The 20,235-nt window shown below is 34.8% G+C and overlaps 1 protein-coding gene across 5 annotated transcripts in view; it reads right to left on the minus strand.

The window, feature by feature from the left end:
• GABRB2 (gamma-aminobutyric acid type A receptor beta2 subunit) overlaps positions 1–20,235 on the minus strand; it is a 262,866-nt gene that overhangs the window by 172,287 nt on the left and 70,344 nt on the right. For all 5 annotated transcript variants that reach the window (XM_003900467.5, XM_017960104.2, XM_017960105.3 and 2 more), the window contains exon 5: positions 1,714–1,934. In XM_003900467.5, coding sequence (XP_003900516.3) covers positions 1,714–1,934 — 221 coding nt within the window. The remainder of the gene's footprint in view (positions 1–1,713; positions 1,935–20,235) is intronic.

Genomic DNA, 20,235 nt, shown 5'->3' on the forward strand with positions numbered 1-20,235 from the left:
CTAAAAATAGGTATTCTGGAGGAACAGGAAGAGCCCAGGGTGATTTTTGCATTATTCTTGTGAAGATGAAGTGATATGATGGACAAAATGCATCCAGCTCTGGGTCTGCTCTGGGTAACTTATCATTTCTAAGTCTCCTGCCTTCTTCTAGATTCTTACCTCCCTCCATGCTTAACTTTTTAAAAATGTTAAACTACAACCTTCTTTCATTCCCTGTTCTCCACTGCACACATGGTCACCCTCTCATCAAGGCCTCTCTGATACGGTATGTTTTATAGTTGATTCCAAGTAATAATTTTAGTATCATGTATCTGCTGAACACAATTCTTTCCATTAGTACTTTCGAAGTCCACCACTTCAGTAGAATCTTTTCAAACTTTACCAGTCAACTTACATTCTCTCTCTATTTCCTTCTTTTCTGAGGCATGTATGTGAGCAGTGCCTGTATCTAACTCATTTCTCTACCACCAGTGCTTGCCACGGAGTACAAATGTGCTCTCATTCTGCCTTTCTCATCCCTCCCTCCCTTGAAGGCCAAATGCCTTTTTCTCTACAAATATCATAAACAAAAGAGCTGAATCTTAGGATCTGAGATGATGTATCAGTCAGGAGTATTGAATATAGCAGAAAATAAAAATGAGATAGAATAGCCAAGAAATATGTGGGATTGGAGGCATCCCGTTGAGGGCTCTGGCTCTGAACTTGGAACAGGGTTCATGTATCCTCTCCAGAGATTACTTTCTTTGCAATCTTTGGCAAATTGCATCAGCCTCTGTTTCTTCATTTGAAAATAAAGACAATAGCAGTTCCTAACGTATGAGGTTGTTGTAAGGGTTTACTATAATAACGCATGAAAGCACTTAGCTCAATGTCTGACCCATAGCAAGAGTTCAATAAATGAATATTAATGTTATTATTATCACCATTATGAGAAGGTAACCACATATTCATGTAACACAGAATAAATTATGCAACTGAAAATCTGAGTTTAGAATTTCTTCCACTCTAATGAAGAGAATTCTTTATATTATAGTGTTTTCAGAAAAAGTTGTATTTTTTCCTTTTTTTTCCTAGAAAACCATCTTTTAATATGAAAACATGCTTTCAGTACAGAATAAACTTTAAAAGAAAAGCGATCTTATTCTACAAATTATCCTCACCCAAATATCAGAGTATCACAAGTATCTCCTGACATAGAGGGATATTTGAGTATAAATTTCCTATTAATAAACATGAGATGACTACTTTATTTATTTGCAAGTCTGATTGCTCCTTGGAAGGTAAGAGGTCACAATAAGCTTTCTCATCATCAGAGGGCCATGATCCCGTTCAGGCAGCTCAGAAGCAATTTCTAAAACACAGCGTCTCCCACATTCAAACAATTATTTGGCATTCACCATGTTTTTTGCATTTTAAAGAAGCCCTGTGTCTCAGCTATTTTGATATTGTTTATCCCTACTCCTTAAAGAAAGCAGCTTTAGGATCAGCAGCTGATATTGGAAGATAATTCAGAAAAGCTCAGTCTTAGTTGGAGTTAAGTCCCTTTGTAAGCAGGCTACCTTAAGCTCTTGAATGTCTAGTGGATAGGAGGCTTAGCTGTTTCTTAGTTGAACTGAAGAAAGAGTAAGGAAAATAGCACAATACTTCCATCCAATGAAAAGTAACAGCTATTTTGTTCAGGAAAAGTTATATTTTGAATTGGGGACAACAGACCTGAGTCCATAAAGGACGGTGCCATCAGGATGCAGGCGGATCATGCGGTTCTTAACAGTCACTCCGTGCACAAATGACTTCTTATCGTTCAGGAAATAGGTATCAGGCACCCAGAGCTGGTCTGCCACTCTGTTGTCCAGAGTCAAGTTTAAAGGTATTACATTATAGGACAGCCTCTTATCTCTCCAGGCTTGTTGAAAGTACATTGTCAAGGTATAATCCTGTAAATGTGAGAAAAAAAACATGGTTAGTTTACACCCAAACAGATCTGGGGGATAAGCAAACATCTCTATATTAATAAGAAAATACATTTATTTTTAATTTTGTTTTATTTTTTTGATACAGGGTTTCACTCTGTCACCCAGGCTGGACTGCACTGGTGCGATCTTGGCTTAATGCAGCCTCCCTCTCCTGGGTTCAAGCAATTCTCCTGCCTCAGCCTCCCAAGTAGCTGAGATTACAGGTGTGTGCCACCACGCCCAGCTATTTTTTTGTATTTTTAGTAGAGACAGGGTTTCACCATGTTGGACAGGCTGGTCTCGAACTCTTGATCTCAGGTGATCTGGCCACCCCAGCCTCCCAAAATGCTGGGATTACAGGCATAAGCCACCACATCTGGCCAAGAAAACAAATTTATATATGTATGTATGTGTGTGTGTGTGTGTATGGCCACACAGTACAAACATATACTATTCACATATATAGGCAAATACTAATTTATTAAACCCATTCTTACCCAGTACCTGGCATGGGCCAGGCACAGTGGTGGGCACTATGAATACAGAAGTGAAGAGAATATATTCACATGAAATTTATGATATATTTCCAAGGAAGAAAGATATTAAGGAATAATTACCTAATGATTAATTTGTGTTTTCCAAAGTGGAGTACACAGGACTCTTTTAGGTGAGATATAAACACAATTTTAAAAATAGTTATGTATTTGTTTCTACGTGTACTAACAAAATCAACTAGCACATCCAAACCTAAGAATTCATCAATTCATTCTTCCATTCATTCATTCATTAAATATATAATTTGTATACAGTAGTTGACAGGAACCATTGAGGTGCTGAGATGAAAGTGGTAAACAAGACAGATTAAATGCCTGCTCTCAGGGAATTTAAAAACAAAGCATAGATAGATCAACAGAATCATGTCAAATAATGCTACATTTTATGAAGCACATAAATCAAGGTGCAAAATATCTAACTAGAATGGTGACAAAAAGCTTTTCTTGGGAGTTGGTATTGTGCAGAGAGCAGAGAAGGAGCCCAAACCACTGGCTCTTAGGAAAAGAACATGCCAAGCAGAGGGGAATCTGTAGAGGCCCTACGATAAATAGACAGGCCTGGCATGTTTGAAGAATCAGTAAGACCTGCTCATTTGAGCCAGTGATACATAGGGAGAGTGGAAACATAGCAGTCAAGACAATTAGCCCCATGAAATTTTAGAAGGGTATGCTTATTTAAAATAGATTGTTACAAAGTGGGTAACTTATTATGGTAGTAATTGCGAGAGTTTGTAAGTGAGAATCCTAATCAGTCTAGTCTAATCAAGGTGGGCTTTCCAGAAAAGGTGACATGTACACTGAGGCTAATGTAAGCTTCTCAGCTATTTAAACAAAATGAATTCAGTCAGTTTATCACGAGAATTTTAATCCCAACATTATGGACAAATAGGCTGGGCTACAACTTTTAGACACAGTGGGCTGGCTGCTGTAATGTGACCAGTGCTCTTGGAGTTCCAGTTCTACCATTTCTGAATTCTGTTTCTAGGAGGTAAATATACACAACTTCTTTTAGTTTCAGTTCCACTAAATATAAATGGGGCTTTTAACACACGCCTGATCTAATCAGAAGGTTATTATGAAAATTAAATGTACAACTCAAATGCAATTTGTAAACTACAAAAAGCTATATTCTATGAATGAAGCATTTATACGTGACATATTTTATCCATTAGAAGCCTATGGGTACAATGTAATTGCTCTCTCACCCTCATCTGAATGACTAACTGAAGGTCCAAATATTCATTTGAAAAGCATAATTACAATTCTATTTTAAAATCAGTTCACAATGCCCTACTTGAGGGTTTTTAAAAAACTAGAGTCATGTATTAATTATCTCTGCAACCTGAGAGGCTAGAGCAGTGCCAAGGGCTCAAATAACGAGTGAATGAAAGAATATATGTCCAGTAAGCTATGCCTAGTGGATTTCTGTCCAAATCTGCATAGTTTTGTGTATAAGACACACACTTAAAATTCAGTAAAATCTTGCATTTTTCTAACGTTTGTTGAGATTTATACATCTTAATTTGGTTATATCATTTTGAAATATGACTCATATTATCTGCTCTAACACCAAACAGTTTTCATAGGAACAACGTAACTCATTGTAAAAAACATTTAAATATTTTCTGTGGCTTAGAAAACACACACATTTTGACCTTACTCAGAAATCAGGGTAGGACCTTCCAATTTTACAAACAAACTTCTATCCTAACAAAAGACATATTAATATCCTAAATGTGTATCAAATAGTTGTTGGTGAAATTTGCTTTAGTGGATTACTTTAGTTAGCATTCTGGACTGTTCTGCAGCACCGTGCTTTAGTGAAGAATTAGTTTGAAGATCTCTAGAGGAGCATGTTAGTTTATAATAAAAGCAAGATGAAGAAGATTCATGGATTATATAACTAGAAAACAGAAAAAGGATCAGATACATATTTTTGTGTGTTCCTATGTTACAAATAACCTAAAAATAGGACATAAAAAATAAACCATGCAATTAAGACTGTGCTGGAAAGAATACATTTACTGATTTCCAATTCTTGAAATGGAAAAATAGACTATTATCACTACAAGAAGAGAAAGCTACTTACACTTCTTTCATAAGCCCTCTTGCAAGTTAGGAGAAATAATACTGTTTGGAAGGTGCTGAAGTTTATCAACCAGCTGAGATGTGTTTGGACACAGGACATTATCTTATCTTTTGAACTAAATAAATGGTAAGATTGTGAGACTCTGCATTACATGCTCACTTCTGTTATTTGTCAGCAAGGCAGTGCCTGCTAAAAAATGCTCCCAGACAGGCCCTGGTGATTCTGCAAACTGTCACATCAATTTTGATTTCATTTATTTTCAAATACACATCATGACACTGTCAAGAAAGGAAGAAGCTCCTGATTCTAACTCAGTGTTAGTGCACATAAAAAGAAAGCGTGGTCCTGTCTTCTACCCTTTCCCCTAGGCTCCTAGCCACCCGAGATAAATCCTTTGTACTTTAATATTGCAAGGCTATCCTTCACATTTGACAACTCCACCTTTGGGAACTTGTTTCACAGTTGGTTTATTCACACTGAAAACCCCCAAATAAACCACTTCTGGGTGCTCCCTGATCCATGTCATCACCACCCGAGAAGGACTGATATAATTAAAACTAAAGCCAATTGATTTTCAATACCAAACAAGATAAAGTAAACCCATTGCAGGTAATTTCTCTGACGAATTACAACTAAAAATTCTGGAAGAAATAAAATCGCAACTACCTGATGACGATGCAAAGTGGAAAGACTGAGGAAATAATCAAAATGTGAGAAATACTACTATAAGAGTGAGTTTCTTGATTATTTTTCTTCTTCCTTTTGTACTCCTTAAAGTAGCGTACATGTACACACACACACACACACACACACACACACACACCCGCAGCTAAAAGTATAAAGACCTCAATAAACAGAGAGAGATGTTTCTGGACTCACAGATTGAATATTGTTAAGATGTCGATACTCCCTAAATTGGCCTACAGATAAAATGCTATTTCGTTTCATCTTAAATGCTATTCATTTCATTTCAAATCATATCAGGATTTTTTTGTAGATGTTGGCAAGGTGATTCCAAAAATTTATACATATATATTTTATATAAAAAATACATATATATCTTTATATATATGAAAGAGAATAGCTAAAACAATTTTGAAAGGGAAAAACAATGCTGGAAGACTCACGCAATCTGGTATCAGGACTTACTATACTGATTTAAATACTTACTAATATCACAACAGTGTGGTAGCATTGGTAGAAACATAGGGTCTAAAACAGAAGAGTCTAGAAATAAACCCATGCAATAATATGTTCAACTGATTTCTGACAAAGGTTCAAAGACAGTAGACTGGAGAAAGCATAATCTTATTATATAACAAATGGTTTGGATCAAATGGAACATCCATATACAAGTAGACAAATGGGTATGTAGATTTAAAAATTTGACCCATACTTCACATTGTATATAAAATTTAATTCCAGATGTGTCATTGATTTAAGTGTAAAGTGTAATACTATAAAACCTTAAGAGAAAAATGGAAGAAATTTTCTGACTTTCAGCAAAGACTTCTTAGATACAAACCTAAAAGTATAAGCAATAAAACAAAAAATGATAAATTGGACCTCAACAGAATTTAAACTTTTTTTTTCTTTAGGAATGACACTATTAAGGGAGTGAAAATGTAAACTACAGATTGGAAGAACATCTTCGCAAATCACATATCTGACAAACAAGTTATATCCATAAATATAAGCATATAATAATTCTCAAAATTCAAACAATGCAACAAAGATAAGCAAAAGATGTGAACAGACACTTAACCAAAGATACAAATATAGTAAATAAGCATATAAAATGATGCTCATCATCACTAGTCATTATGGAAACAAATTAAGAAACACAGTGAGATCCTACCACACACTCATTAAAGAAGTGCAAATAAAAACATCAAAAAACAACTGACAGTTCCGAGTGCTGGTGAGAAGGTACACCCAAAGTCTCATGCATTGCAAGCAGAAATACAAAACTATCAGCCACATGGGAAGCAGTTTGACAATTTATTATAATGTTAACAGACATTTGACATAAAACCTAGCAATCCCACTCCTGTGTGCAATTGTTTATAGCAGATTCATTTTAATTGCCAGAAGTGGAAGCGATCTGAAAGCTCTTCAGCAGAGAGAGGGATAGACAAATTGCAAAGCATCCCTGAAACAGAATACTACTCAGTGAAAAAAAGGAGCCAACTTATTGATATAAGCAATGTCATTAATGGTTTTCAAATACAGAAAGCTAAGTGAAAGAAGCCAGATTCAAAGGGATACATATTGTATCATTCCATTTGTATGACATGAAAAAGGTGAAACTATAGGGATGAAGAACAGATGAACTGTCCCCTGGGATTCAAGATGGGGGAGCAGTAGACCTCAAAGGGCAAGCATGAGAGAATAATTTTGGGTAACAGAACTGTTCTGCTTCTCAATAGCAGTGGTGGTATTAGCATTTTAGGCATTTTTCAAAACTCAGAACTGTATACCAAAGTGAGTGCATTTTTCTGTATATAAATAAAAAAATAAATGTTTAAACTGCTTTCCAAAAAGCATAGTCTCTGGGATCAGACACACCTAGGTCCATATCCCAGTATGTTTATGTTCCTCTGATGTGACCTTGAAGGAAGCCTTTCAAATCTCTGAGCCTGTTTCCAAGCCAAAAGGACAACTACAGCTAATTAACACAGGAACTGGGGGAAACCAAAGCCGTCTGACATCTGGAGGGAATAAAAAAGGTAGAGTTATGCTATAAGTTAAGTCTCCTTCATGAATACACAGGGACACAGGGCTCCACCAGGACAGTCTGGCAGGGCCACCCAAAATGGTTATAGGCTCTCAATTCCCAAATTGTACAACAGTGCACTTAGAGTAGGTGGTTTCCAAGGCCATTTCTGCAGATGAAATAATTCCATTCTAGAAAATCCTCTGCTGACCTTATATTTAAACTCATGTTGTCATTTAAAAATCTTCTATATGTCTAAACACTTTTTGTTTTTGCTTTTATTGTCTTTATAATTTGTTTTCTATTGCCAAGATTTAAACTTTTCCTGTCTCTCTGGCTCAGTGTCTAAAAAATACAGACTGTAAAAAAACGTGTCTGTGTTTCTTATCTTTTTTAAGTTTATTGTTTTGTAAAGTGCCTATTCATCCTCATTGAACATTTTTTTATTTGGACATTTACTTCTTGTTATAGGATATTTGAATATGCACACACATACATATGTATCATATGGTATTGCCTTTTAAATTTCTTTTAACTTTATAGTTTGAAACAAAAACGATATATAGAGTTTCTGCATAGTTTTTACATAGCTTTCTCTAAAACTAACATTTTGCAAAGCCATAAAGTAATATAAAACCAGGAAATTGACCTATATAATAATATTAACTACAGACCTTATTAGACTATCTTTCATATCAATAATGCCCTTTTTCTGTTCAAGGATCCAACTCAAGAATCACCTTACACTTAATACTTATGGTTCTTAACCTTCAACCTGTGACAGTTCCTCAATGTTTCCATGTCTTTGATGAGGTTAACGCTTTTGAAGAGTAGCGGTCAGGTTTTTTTGTTGTTGTTCTTGAATGCCTTTCAGTTTGGATTTGTTTGATGTGTGCTTATGATTAGATTGAGATTTTACCATTTGGGTCAGTGTATCACCTAAGCAATGTTGTATCCATCATATAAAGTGTACGCATAAAGTGTACATAATGTCAAAATGACATTCTGGAAAACTCCTGGTCATCTTAATCTTGAATAGTTGGTTAAGGTAGCATCTGCTGGGCTTCTGCATCGTGAAGCACTATTATCCTTTGTAATAAACAAATATCTTGGGTAGATATTTTAGGATTATGGAAAGTAATAACATATTTACAGTGATATCTATAATCACTGCAGTTTTTTGTGTGGTATTTTTGGATGCTTTCTAAATTTCTCTTCATTAATCTAAACCTGAATCAACATATTCATTCAATGACAATTTTTAGGTACTAATAAGACAAACCAAAAAAAAGGAAACACCAACATTAGCCACTGAAAGAGTTTTATCATTAGAAAATGAGAAATATCTCCTTGAGAATCACTTTCCATTTACTCTTATTTTCCAGACTAATGGCATTGTTCTGGCCACTTGAAGCTATACAACTTCATTCTGGATGTGTGATGCAACATCTTCGCCTGTTTCAAGTCTGCAGGTTGCATGTGAGTGGCTTCTATCCCCACCTGGACTTGAATGATTATTCAACGATGAGCTTCAGCCCTCCCCTTCCCCTTCATTTATCTTCATTTATATGGTTTCCAATATGCATTTATTTTTCTGTAGAGACTTCAGTATTTATTATCTATGGAGTTTTTCCTCTTTTCTTTTAAAGCATGGCTATGTATATGGGGAAATTCTCAATTTAATTATGTCTTTTTCCCTACCATTTCTCTATTTGACAATAAGATAGCAGGGGAAAGGGGTTGTTTCACATGTATTTTGTCTGCCATTTAAAGACACCTAACAGCTTATTTTTTAATGATCAGAGTTTAAAGTTTATTTTCATCAGTGATAAGGTGTGGTTTGCTTAATTTGCTTTGTCCATTAGAACTATACTTTATAAGCTTTGAAAATTACCATTATTGAACTAAAATCTTGAGCTTTCGTGATTAAACTTGCTTGTTGAGTTCTAGATAATGGCTTTGTCTCCAAAATTAGATGGTTTCAGAGAAATCGCTCTCTCTGCTATCAGGCTTTCATAATTTTAAAAGACAAAATATTTAACTTCATCTTAATTACCCCTTGTTGAAAGAACAACTGTGTCTAATATACCATCATTTATTATTTTCCTTCACTCATGCTATACCAAAGTTGAGGTTCTGAGCTGAGAATCTGACCTTCTGTCTTTCATAAGATAAGGTTAATGTTTTTAGGGTAATAAAAATCTGTGATTTAGAAACTATGAGAGCAAGTGTTATTTAATTTAAATGTAATACAAGTTTCATGTGAATAAAACTCCACAATTGTGCAGCACAGCATATTTGTAGCTTTTACTATCATTCCAAGTAGAACGTTTTAACTTTAGGCATTTTAGAAAAGTTTTTCAGTTTGTCAGGTATTTCCATTTTTTTAAAATATGACACAATAGGGCTGATTTCCAAAGAGTAGAATGTCAAACTCTTTTCACAATTAAAAACTTGTTTTTTTCCACTTCATGGGAGAAAATACATCTGATGTGTAAATTATTACCTGAATAATACCAAAATGAGGCCTAAGTTATATAGTACATACATTCTCAACATCATAGGCTGTGAGAGTAAAGATTACATCTTAGTCATGTGTATAAAGTCAGTATTTCTGGTAAATGGTAGAAACTACAATTGCCTCTTACGTGGTATAAATTTCCTGTTGCATACATTGGAATATGTACAGAGATTTCTAAAATGTGCATATTCTTTGCTCTGATATTTGTATTTGCATGCTTTGGAATATTTATAGAAAATAATTAAGCAGCAAGTTTTGACAGCTTTACTTCCAAATATTGTCATAAGTCTATTACATCTATCTCCAATACAAACAATCTAGTTTAAGGCACTAATATTTATGAGTTACCATAATGCCATTGTTACTATGTCCTTGAGGCTAACCCTTGCTCCTACAGTGTAGTAGAAATGTAAAGCAAATCATGTCTTTTTCTTGCTTAAGACGGTCTAAAAGCATTTTATTGCACTTAGAATAAAATCCAAGCTTATTACGATGGCCTTTAAGGCCTATATAACCTGGATTCTACCTACCTCCTTGATCTCACCACGTATTCCCTCTTCCTTTCCCTCAACTCCACTCACTAAGCCCATCCACATTGGCCTTTTCTCTGTTTGGCAAATACTTCAAGTTCCTTCAGACTTCACAAACTTCTTCTTAACAACTGACTGAAAACCTAACTGACAGGCTATGTCCCCAGGCGAGGCTGGTTCCTTCCTGGGACTCAGAGCTCAACTCAAAGCTCAAACCTCCTCGGTGAGGTTTTCCCTTCCTCTCAGTCCTAGCAATCCCTGTCGCATCCCTCATTTTTATAATGTTCACAGTACTTACCATATTTTTTCAGTTAATAATATTCATTTATTTGTCTCCTCATGTATTTTCATGTCACCCAACTGGAAGGTAAGTTCCATGAAAATAAGAAGCTTTCTTAGCTTATTCACTGATGTACCCCTATGCCTAAAACAGAGCTTAGAACGTAGTAGCAATAAAAAACCCCCCAAATTATAAAAGATATGAAAGCATGAATGAAAGACACCACATAGGCCTTAATACCCCCAAAATACTTATTGTTATATTAGCAATAAAAAAAAATTAGTAAAAACCTAACTCTTCATCAATATAAAATTGTGTATATGAAACATAGTACAAACATATAATAAAATACATACAGGCATAAATATATTATAATAAAAATATTTATGACATGAATAGATGTTATTACTATATTACTGATACATATTATTAGCTCTTATGTTTTTGAGAAGACTACAAAACAATATGCATAATATGACCCAATTTGGGAAACATACATATAGATTGAGAAAATATGCCTAAAAATATTTCTAATATTAATAGTAGTATCTTTGCGTGATGATATGTCAAGTGATTTTCAATTATTTTTGTTAATCTGTGTTTTGTTAGATGTATCATTTCTATAACAAAACTAAACAAATAATTATTTGTTGAGTTAAATTATAAAACTAGTGTTTAATATACAAATATGTCCTTATACATATTTCAGAGGTTAGTATGAAGAGAAAGAAAATTATACATATTTCAGAGGTTGGTATGAAGAGAAAGAAAATTTACTCACAGTCACAAATAAATAAGAAGCCTCTACCTTTAGACTTATTATTTACAAAGTATAAATTTCTTTTACATTGAAAAGGAGTTCATTTAGAATCACACAGAGAGTAAGAGCACTAATTGTTACACCATTTTTCCTTTTCCAGGGAGGCTAACACTTAAGCCATCATTGATCAGTGAAATCACTACTATGTTTCCTCTTAAACACCAAACAACAACAACAACAACAACAACAACAACAAAGCAACCTCAAAATCTTCTTCTGGCACTAACTTCAGTCTTCTTCACCTCACCTTCAGGAAATATCATTTCATTTTTAAGGTAAAGACTTCATATCTGCTTCTTGTTCAATACTCAGAGGAGATGTAAACATTATTCTCACATACACATACACACAGAGCTGTTCACTTAAGTCTAATAGCACCCTCTGTACTGCAACGGAAGTTCAAGTCAAAGGATTCTTCTGCAAAAGCTTTCAAAGAAACCCTATGGTCATGAACTACAAGCTCCTTACAAAGCTCTTCACAGTCTGTTCTACTCACTTCACCTTTCTTCATCTCTGTTTTCTCATCCAAGGTGAACAATCTGAGATAGAAAGGATGATCCCTGTTTAAGAGTCTCAGACATCCTATGCATCTCTGACACTACACTTACCTTCAACCAATCACTTTCCTGACCTTTTGCTTGAATTAAACTTTTCTATCTCTCTTGATACATATTTTCTTTCCTTTTATGTTTTTTTTTTATAATGGAGAATTGCTGCCCCTCTTTTCTGTCTAGCCAAACCCTACCTATCTTTCAAACATCCATGAGGATTCTTCCACTTCCCCTAGACATCAACATTCATCCTCTGAGCCTTCTAATGCTGTGTGTAATTGTTCTGTGGTAAGTGAAACACTACTGAATTGAACGGTTATTTAGATGAGGGGAGTAATCTCCCCAACTAAACTGCAAAATAGCCCCCACCTTATCCATGGGGGACACATATCAAGACCCCCAGTGGATGTGTGAAGCCACAGATAGTGCAGAACTCTATGTATACTATGATTTTCCTATGTAAACACACCCATGATAAGTTTAAATTATAAATCTGGCACAGTAAGGGATTAACAACAATAATAAAACGGAACAACTATGATGATATGCCAGAAGCTTTACGCTTGGGCTTTAGGGCTATCATTAAGTAAAATAAGGGTCACTTGAACACAAGTAATGTGATATTGTGACAGCTGATCTGCTAACCAAGAATGCTACTGAGTGATGAACAGGCAGATAACACATACAGCGTGGAGCTGCTGGACAAAGTGATGATTCACTTTCTAGGTGGGACAGAGTGGGATGGCGAGAGACTTCATCACACTACTCTAAACGGCACTCAATTTAAAATTTATGAATTGTTTATTTCTATAATTTTCCATTTAATATTTTTGGACAGTGGTTGACCACTGGTAACTGAGACCATGGAAATAGAAATCCTAGATAAAGGGAAACTACTGTACGATGCTTCTGAAGTCAGAAACCACGTCATCGTTTCTTTGTTAAGTGATCCAGGCATCTTATCTTTAACATAGGTGACCCTTCATGAGTATTTGTTCATGGATACACTAAAGCTTGTTTATGCTTCCTGAATGGGTTTTAAATGTTGATTTTAAAATCCTCTTTAGTAATCATTATTCCTGAATCCCCCAAGGAATTTGTTATTTCCACGCACTGGCATTTGAGAGCTAGGTTTCACTTTTTCTCTTTCTTACCTGTTTCAAACACCCTCAGAGCTACTGGTGATCTCTCAGTGTTTCATAGCTGCTCTAATTCTACCAACCGAGGTCCCAGAGCTGGGAATAAGGATTTCTGAAGGACATAGTTTATCTATCAAAAGCAAATGAAACTCAGAGAGGATTGCAAGTATTCCCACGAAGCTGTTTCCACATTCCTAGTTCTTTAAAACGCTCTGTCTTCCACATCTGAGCCCACAGATTGCTGATCCAATTATAGGTCATGGTAATATTTCCTCATTCTCAACCTCCTAAACTAGAATGTAATGGAGTAAAACTCAGCTCCTCCTTAATAGAAGCCATCACACCAGATGTTCAATTGCAGCATTTTGGAAGAAGCACAAGGTAGCAGCCCTGACTAATTGCTAGAGACACATTCAGGACATGGAAGCTGCACCTAAGATCACTCATAAGGGAAATCCAAGTTCAGAAGTGACTAATTATTTTCTTGTATGTGAAACAAAAATGCACATGGTCCAGATAATCAGTTTTTCCACTATGTTGCTTAGCTCATTTTGCATCTTATCATAGACCTACCTTCTCAGTGATAATGGGACTGGTTCTAAGGACTGCTAAAATAATCCAGCCCAATAACTGGCTATCTCTGACCCTTATCTTAGTATGTAAAATTCCTAGCAGAGGACTCGGTTCACCTTGAGATAATCAACATTTAAAGTGTACTTTGTATATATGATTTATTCGCTATCAATTTATGCTTTTTATTGCCCTATAAATTTATCTCAAATTGCTTTAGAGTATTTTATCTTCTAATTAGTCTGCACCCACATTAATACTTAACATTGTCTCCAGGTTCTTGCTTTTTGCATGCATTATTTCATTAATCATCACAATAGCACTATAAGTTATATATTGGATTAACCACTTAACTAGCTGCTGTGAGACCTTGGGCATGCTACTTAACCTCCCTGAGACACCATGTTTCATAAAACAAGGGAGATCATAGTTCCTATGAGTAAATAAATTCACCCAAAGAAAATGATTAGTAGAATGCCTGACTCAGATTTATTCTACACATGTTTGTTATTATTATTGTTTGTTATTATTATTAATCTCATTATTTCCATTTTCCAAGTGACACATCTGAGACACATTGAGGCAAGTGGTAATTCCAATATCACTCAGTCAATAATTTTCTAAGACCTGGTTTGGTTGTGGGATTCTCGGACCATTAGCCCATGTTCTTAGTACTATACCAAGCTGCCTCTGGAACACCCACTTACTGCCAGTTTTGATTCTGACTCATCCTTTGCCAACATTGCTTCTATTCCCCTCCACCTTCCCTCCAAAATGCACACACACACACGCACACACACACACGCACACACACACATACAGTCATATACTAGAACTATCTGGGACATACATAAAATAAATTGTTTCTCGGGTGGGGGTGGGGAAATGAATGTCAGTCCCTGAGAATTCTCTGTGATTTGAACACTGAAGTTGTGCAGACGTACACATGCTCCTAAACACGCATGATTTTACGCAAAAGGTAGTTACATAAGCTAACTTTGTGTTAAATAATTAAAACATCCCTAGTTTTGGCAGAGGGTATACTTTAGCACCGAAGGGCCTAAAGTAACTGGAGGGATGTACAGTGCTACCTGCAACAATATGCTCATTCAGAAATAATTCAACTGGAGAAATATGTCCAACAAACTAAAACATGCTCAGCTTAAATTCACACCATCAGGAAGATTCTTTTCAGCAGAATAGTGACAATTATTACTTAACACTTGAGTTGAACCATTAAAAATTAACATTTTTTTCAGTTAAAAAATGTGTGACTTTTACCAATTTCATGCGATCCAACATGGACATGGTAGAGAGTATAAGGGTAAGCTTATTAAGTTTATTTGACTATGATAAAGAATTTCGGATTCTAAATAATTAGCAACACTCGCACAGCGTAATTTATCAAGTTATCAAGCCTAATTTTGAAAAATGAAAAGTTTATTATTTTTATATTGAGTTTTTTAAATGGCTCTGTAATTTGTGTTCAGATTAAGAGGGAAATTCAGACTTTATCCTAATGTTTAGGGGATTTTCCAAATTCTCTATTAAACATTTTGCCTTGTTAAAGCAATGTTAGCAAAGCTATGTAGATTGTATCCCTTTGAACGCAACCATCCCATAGAGAACTCAGCAGATTTTTCTAAATATACAATGATAGCCATTTATATAACTAACTTATTATAAAATGCTGAAGTTAGGCAATAGGCCATGACCCAAGATGAGGAAAAAGTGTAAGTATGGTGGCAGGTTCCATGAATATAAAGCATTAAAGACAACAGCATTGTACTTACCTCGAGGAGGAAAAAAATACAAGAACAAACTTCCTACCAGGAGCATAGGAACACAAATTGACAATTTCATTTGTTTCATGTGTAAGACACCAAGTGGGAGTAATTTTGATTAAAGGAGACAGAACATTAGAATAAGGGCTTGATCTCACTTAAAAATCAAACTGAATTTTGCTGCTTGATTTGGTGGATTCATAGAAAAAAAAAATAGCATCCTCTGCCTCTCTCCTGCTGCTCTTACCCAGATTGTATGAATACATTTTTATCACTAATAGAAAAATCCTATTTGAATATCATCAGCCTCTGTTAGACCCAACAAGCTCTCTAGCCATGTTAAAGGTGCTAAGTGGCACCTCAGTATTTGCTGACTTTTTAAGATGTAGAGTCAAGTAAAATTTGCTGCATCTCCATTACAGACTAGGAAATCTGCAAAGGGCTGAATGGATATTGGTCTTAGACAACCAGAACCCCTGCTTTCACTAGAAGAGAAAAAGTATTAACAAGGAAACAAATATCAGAAAACAGAAAGGGTAGATGAAGAGGTAACCTCTAAGGAGGTGGATATTTGAGCAGAGAGGTGAATGTGTAGAAAAGCCCAGCCATGCAAAGCTATGAAGAAAGTCCCAAGCCCAGGAAACAGCCAGTGTCAAGGCCCTAGAGCAGGGATGGATTGGGAAGAGACCAGCTCTAAGCACCTTATAATGTATTTTTGGCATACTGACTTTTCCTGATCAGAGCTTGGGGAAGATCTAAAGATTGGTCTATAGCTTTTGAGAGGCAAACCTTCCAGAGATCATCAGCAGTCCTTTCATTCCTCCCTGTTTTCTTGCAGATGAACTCAACCTTGCCATGACATTCATTTAGTCAGGATGTTTTGCTCAGTTTCCCTCAGAAATTGACTCATTACAAAATCCTAAATGGGTGTTCTCCCTTTGCTATGTTTCCTTTCTATACCTCCATACAGTGAGGGGCCTAATTTTATCAACTAGAGAATTTTCTTTGTTACATTTTAATTTAAGAAAATGTCATAATTTAGCTTTTCTAATGCTTCAGAATTATGATTTTCAGAAATACAACGTTGCATATATACAAGAGGTAACACAGTAATTTATTTTTTATTATCATCAGTCTAGAAGAAACACGTTTTCAGAAGAATAGGTGTACATGTGTTCTGCTACTCCCCTTTTGCTTTTTTGCTCTCTCTTAGAAGCATTTGGTGATTGTTGGGAAATCATTCATTTTCAGCAAAACTCATAACTAAAAGGAAATTACATTACATCAGATATAATACCAGAGTCTTTAACACATTTGTCTTTTTACCTAACTACATGCAAAATAAATTGTTTTTAAATCTGCTCATAACTTCATGATATAGTTAATTACATATGCCAAAATCCTTTCTGATCAGCAGTCAATTTTATATCCCTAGTCCAGTACTATAAAAGCAATCTCCTAGGGGTGCACCTAACCATAATGTCTCTGAGAGCTGGCTGTTCTAGACTAAACGTGACCACTGAAATTCATGTTGACTTTTCATATGCATTCAGAGAAGGCAAAAATGTCAACACACCAGTTGGAGAGAGGGAGAAGGTGCAATGAAAAGAATAGTTAATTGACAATTTGAAGGGATGCTTGAGGACTACCTACACTAATTAACACCTGATGGTTTTAGAGAGAAATAGCTTAATATCTCTAAGTTTCATGTTTTGCTTCTGTGAAACAGAATTACTACTACCTCTGTAACATGTCCCAAGATATACAATTACACATGACATGTGAACTTTGCCTCAAGACACACAATTACATATGATATGTGAAAGTCTAACTCTATACATGGGAAGGCAGTGTAGCCTAATGTTATTCCTCACTTTATTATTATTATTCCTCACCTATTATTCCTCACCTTATAGTTGAAACCCAAGACAAGATGACTTCACTAGTGAATTCTGCCAAACATTTATAAAATAATTAGAATCAATCCTCTCCAATCTCATAAAAAAATGCGAAACACTTCCAAACTCATTTTATGTGGCCAGCATTACACTAATCCCAAAGTCAAAGACACTATGGGGAAAGAAAACTAGAGACTAATATTGAATATTGATGCAAAAATCCTCAACTAAATACTAGCAAACCAAGCTCAATAGCACATAAGAAGGAATATACATCATAAGAAGAATTTATTCCTAGAATGCAAAGATGGTTCAACATATGAAAATTAATCAGTATAATACACCACATTAACAAAATTAAGAAAAAATCATATGACCATTTCAATCGATACAGAAAAAGCATTTGACAAAATTTAGCAGTCTTTCATTATGAAAACATTCAATAAACTAAAGAGAAAACTACCTCAACATAATAAAGACCATATACAAAATGTCCATTGCTAATATCATACTCCATAGTGGAAGACTGAAAGCTTTTCTTCTGAGATCAGAAAAGACAAAGATGTCCACTTTCACCACTTCTATTTAGCACAGCCCTAGAAAGTCGAGTCAGAGCAAATAGACAAGAAAAGGAATGAAAAGACACCGTAATTGGAAAGGAAAAAGTAAAATAATCTCTGCTTGCAGATAACATAATCCAATATGTAGAAAATCCTAAATATTCCACATAAAACTGTTAGAATTATTAAATAAATTTGGCCAAGTTGCAAAACACAAAATCAGCATTCAAAAATCAGTTGCATTTCTATACACTAACAACGAAAAATACAAAAGAGGAAATTAAGAAAACAACTTCATTTACAATAGTATCAAAAAGAATAAAATACTTAGGAATAAACTTAAGGTAACAAAAGATTTGTACTCTGCAAACTGTAATATGATGATAAAGAAATTAAAGACACAAATGAATGAAAATAAATATTGCCTTCAAGGTTTGGAAAGCTTAATATTGTTGAGAGGTCAATACTACCCACAGTAAACAACAGTTTTAATGCAATCCTTATCAAAATCTGAATAGCACTATGGTATTTTTTTCAAAATAGAAAACTGTATCCTAAAATGTATAGAAAACCTCAATATACCCCAAATAAACAAAATAATATTGAAAAAGAACAAAGTTGGAAGTCTCACCCCTCCTGACTCCTGACTTCAAAACTTATTACTAAGCTGTAGTAATCAAAACAGTGTGGTAGGGGCATAAACACAAATATACGACCGATGGAATAGAATAGAAAGCCAGAAATAAACCCTCAAATGTGCGAATAAAGGCTCTTAAGCAAGGGTGCCACGACTACCCAATAAAGATGAGATAGTGTCTTCAACAAATGGTATTGGAATAACTGGATAACTCTAGGCAAAAGAATGAAGTTGGGCTCTTATTTTATACCATATACAAAAATTAACTCAAAATGGATTAAAGGCCTAAATGTTAGACCTAAAGTTATAAAACTCCTAGAAGAAAGCACACAGAAAAGTTTCAAGACATTGGATTTTGCAATAATTTCTTGGATATAACTAATAGCTTTAGCAAAAATAGACAATGGGATTACATCAAATTTAAAGACTTATGCATATCAAATGAAACAATCAGCAGAGCTAAAAGGCAACCTAAGGAATAGGAGAAAATACTTGTAAATCATATATCTGACAAAGTGTTAACATCCAGGATATATTTTTTAAAACTCCTACAACTCATAAGAAAGGAACAAACAACCTGATTTAAAAATTGGCCAAGGACTTTAATACATTTCTCCAAAAGATAATATATAAATGACCAACAAGCATATGTATACATTCTGAAAATCCCTAATCATTATAAAAATGCAAATAAAAACTACAATGAGATATCTATTACTTCATGTATATTATTATAACTACTATAAACAAACAAAAAGCAAAAATAAAGAACAGTAAGTGTTGATGAAGATGTGGAGGAACTGGAACCAGTATACTGTTGGTAGGAAAGTAAAATGGTGCAGCTGCTTTGGAAAACAGTATGGCTGTTCCCAAAAACATAAAAATAGAATTATTACACGATCCAGCAAGCCAAGTTCTGGCTATATATATCCAAAAGAATTGAAAGTAGGATCGCAAAGAAATAGTTGCATACCCGTGTTCATAGCAGTATTAATCACAATAGTCAAGAGTTGGAAGCAACTCAAATGTCCATCAGTGGATGACAGGACAAACAAAATGGGGTCGAAACATACAACAAAATGTTTTTTCAGCCTTAAAAAGATAGATATTCTGACAGATGCTACAACATGGATGAACCTTGACAACATTATGCTAAGTAAAATAAGTCAGTCACAGAATGCCAAATACAATATGATTTCACTTGTATGATGTATCTAGAGTAGTCAAGTTCATAGAGACATAAAGTAGCATAGTGGTTTCCAGGAGCTGGGGACTAGAAAAATTGAGAGTTGTTGTTTAAAGGGTGTAGAGTTTCCGTTTCCCAAAAGAAAAAGAGTTCTCAAGATTGGTGGCACAACTATGTGTATGTCATAACACCACTGTAAACTGTTCACTTTTAAAAAGTATATTAGGGACGTTTGTTAATTACAGCTTTGTGTATGGCAAACGCAAAATCATTTTGCAAAGAAACCTTCACTTGCTTTGTAAATTTGAATTTCTATGTAGTTATTTAGCAAACTTTCCTATGTTTTTTAAAAACATAAGAATAACTGGAGCTATTCTTTCCCTCTCCTTTTGAACAATTACACTGAGCAAATAAACCATAATAATCCCAAAGTCTCTGTTGCTACAGA

The sequence above is a fragment of the Papio anubis genome, chromosome 5 (assembly GCF_008728515.1).
Source record: "Papio anubis isolate 15944 chromosome 5, Panubis1.0, whole genome shotgun sequence".
NCBI lineage: Eukaryota > Metazoa > Chordata > Mammalia > Primates > Cercopithecidae > Papio > Papio anubis.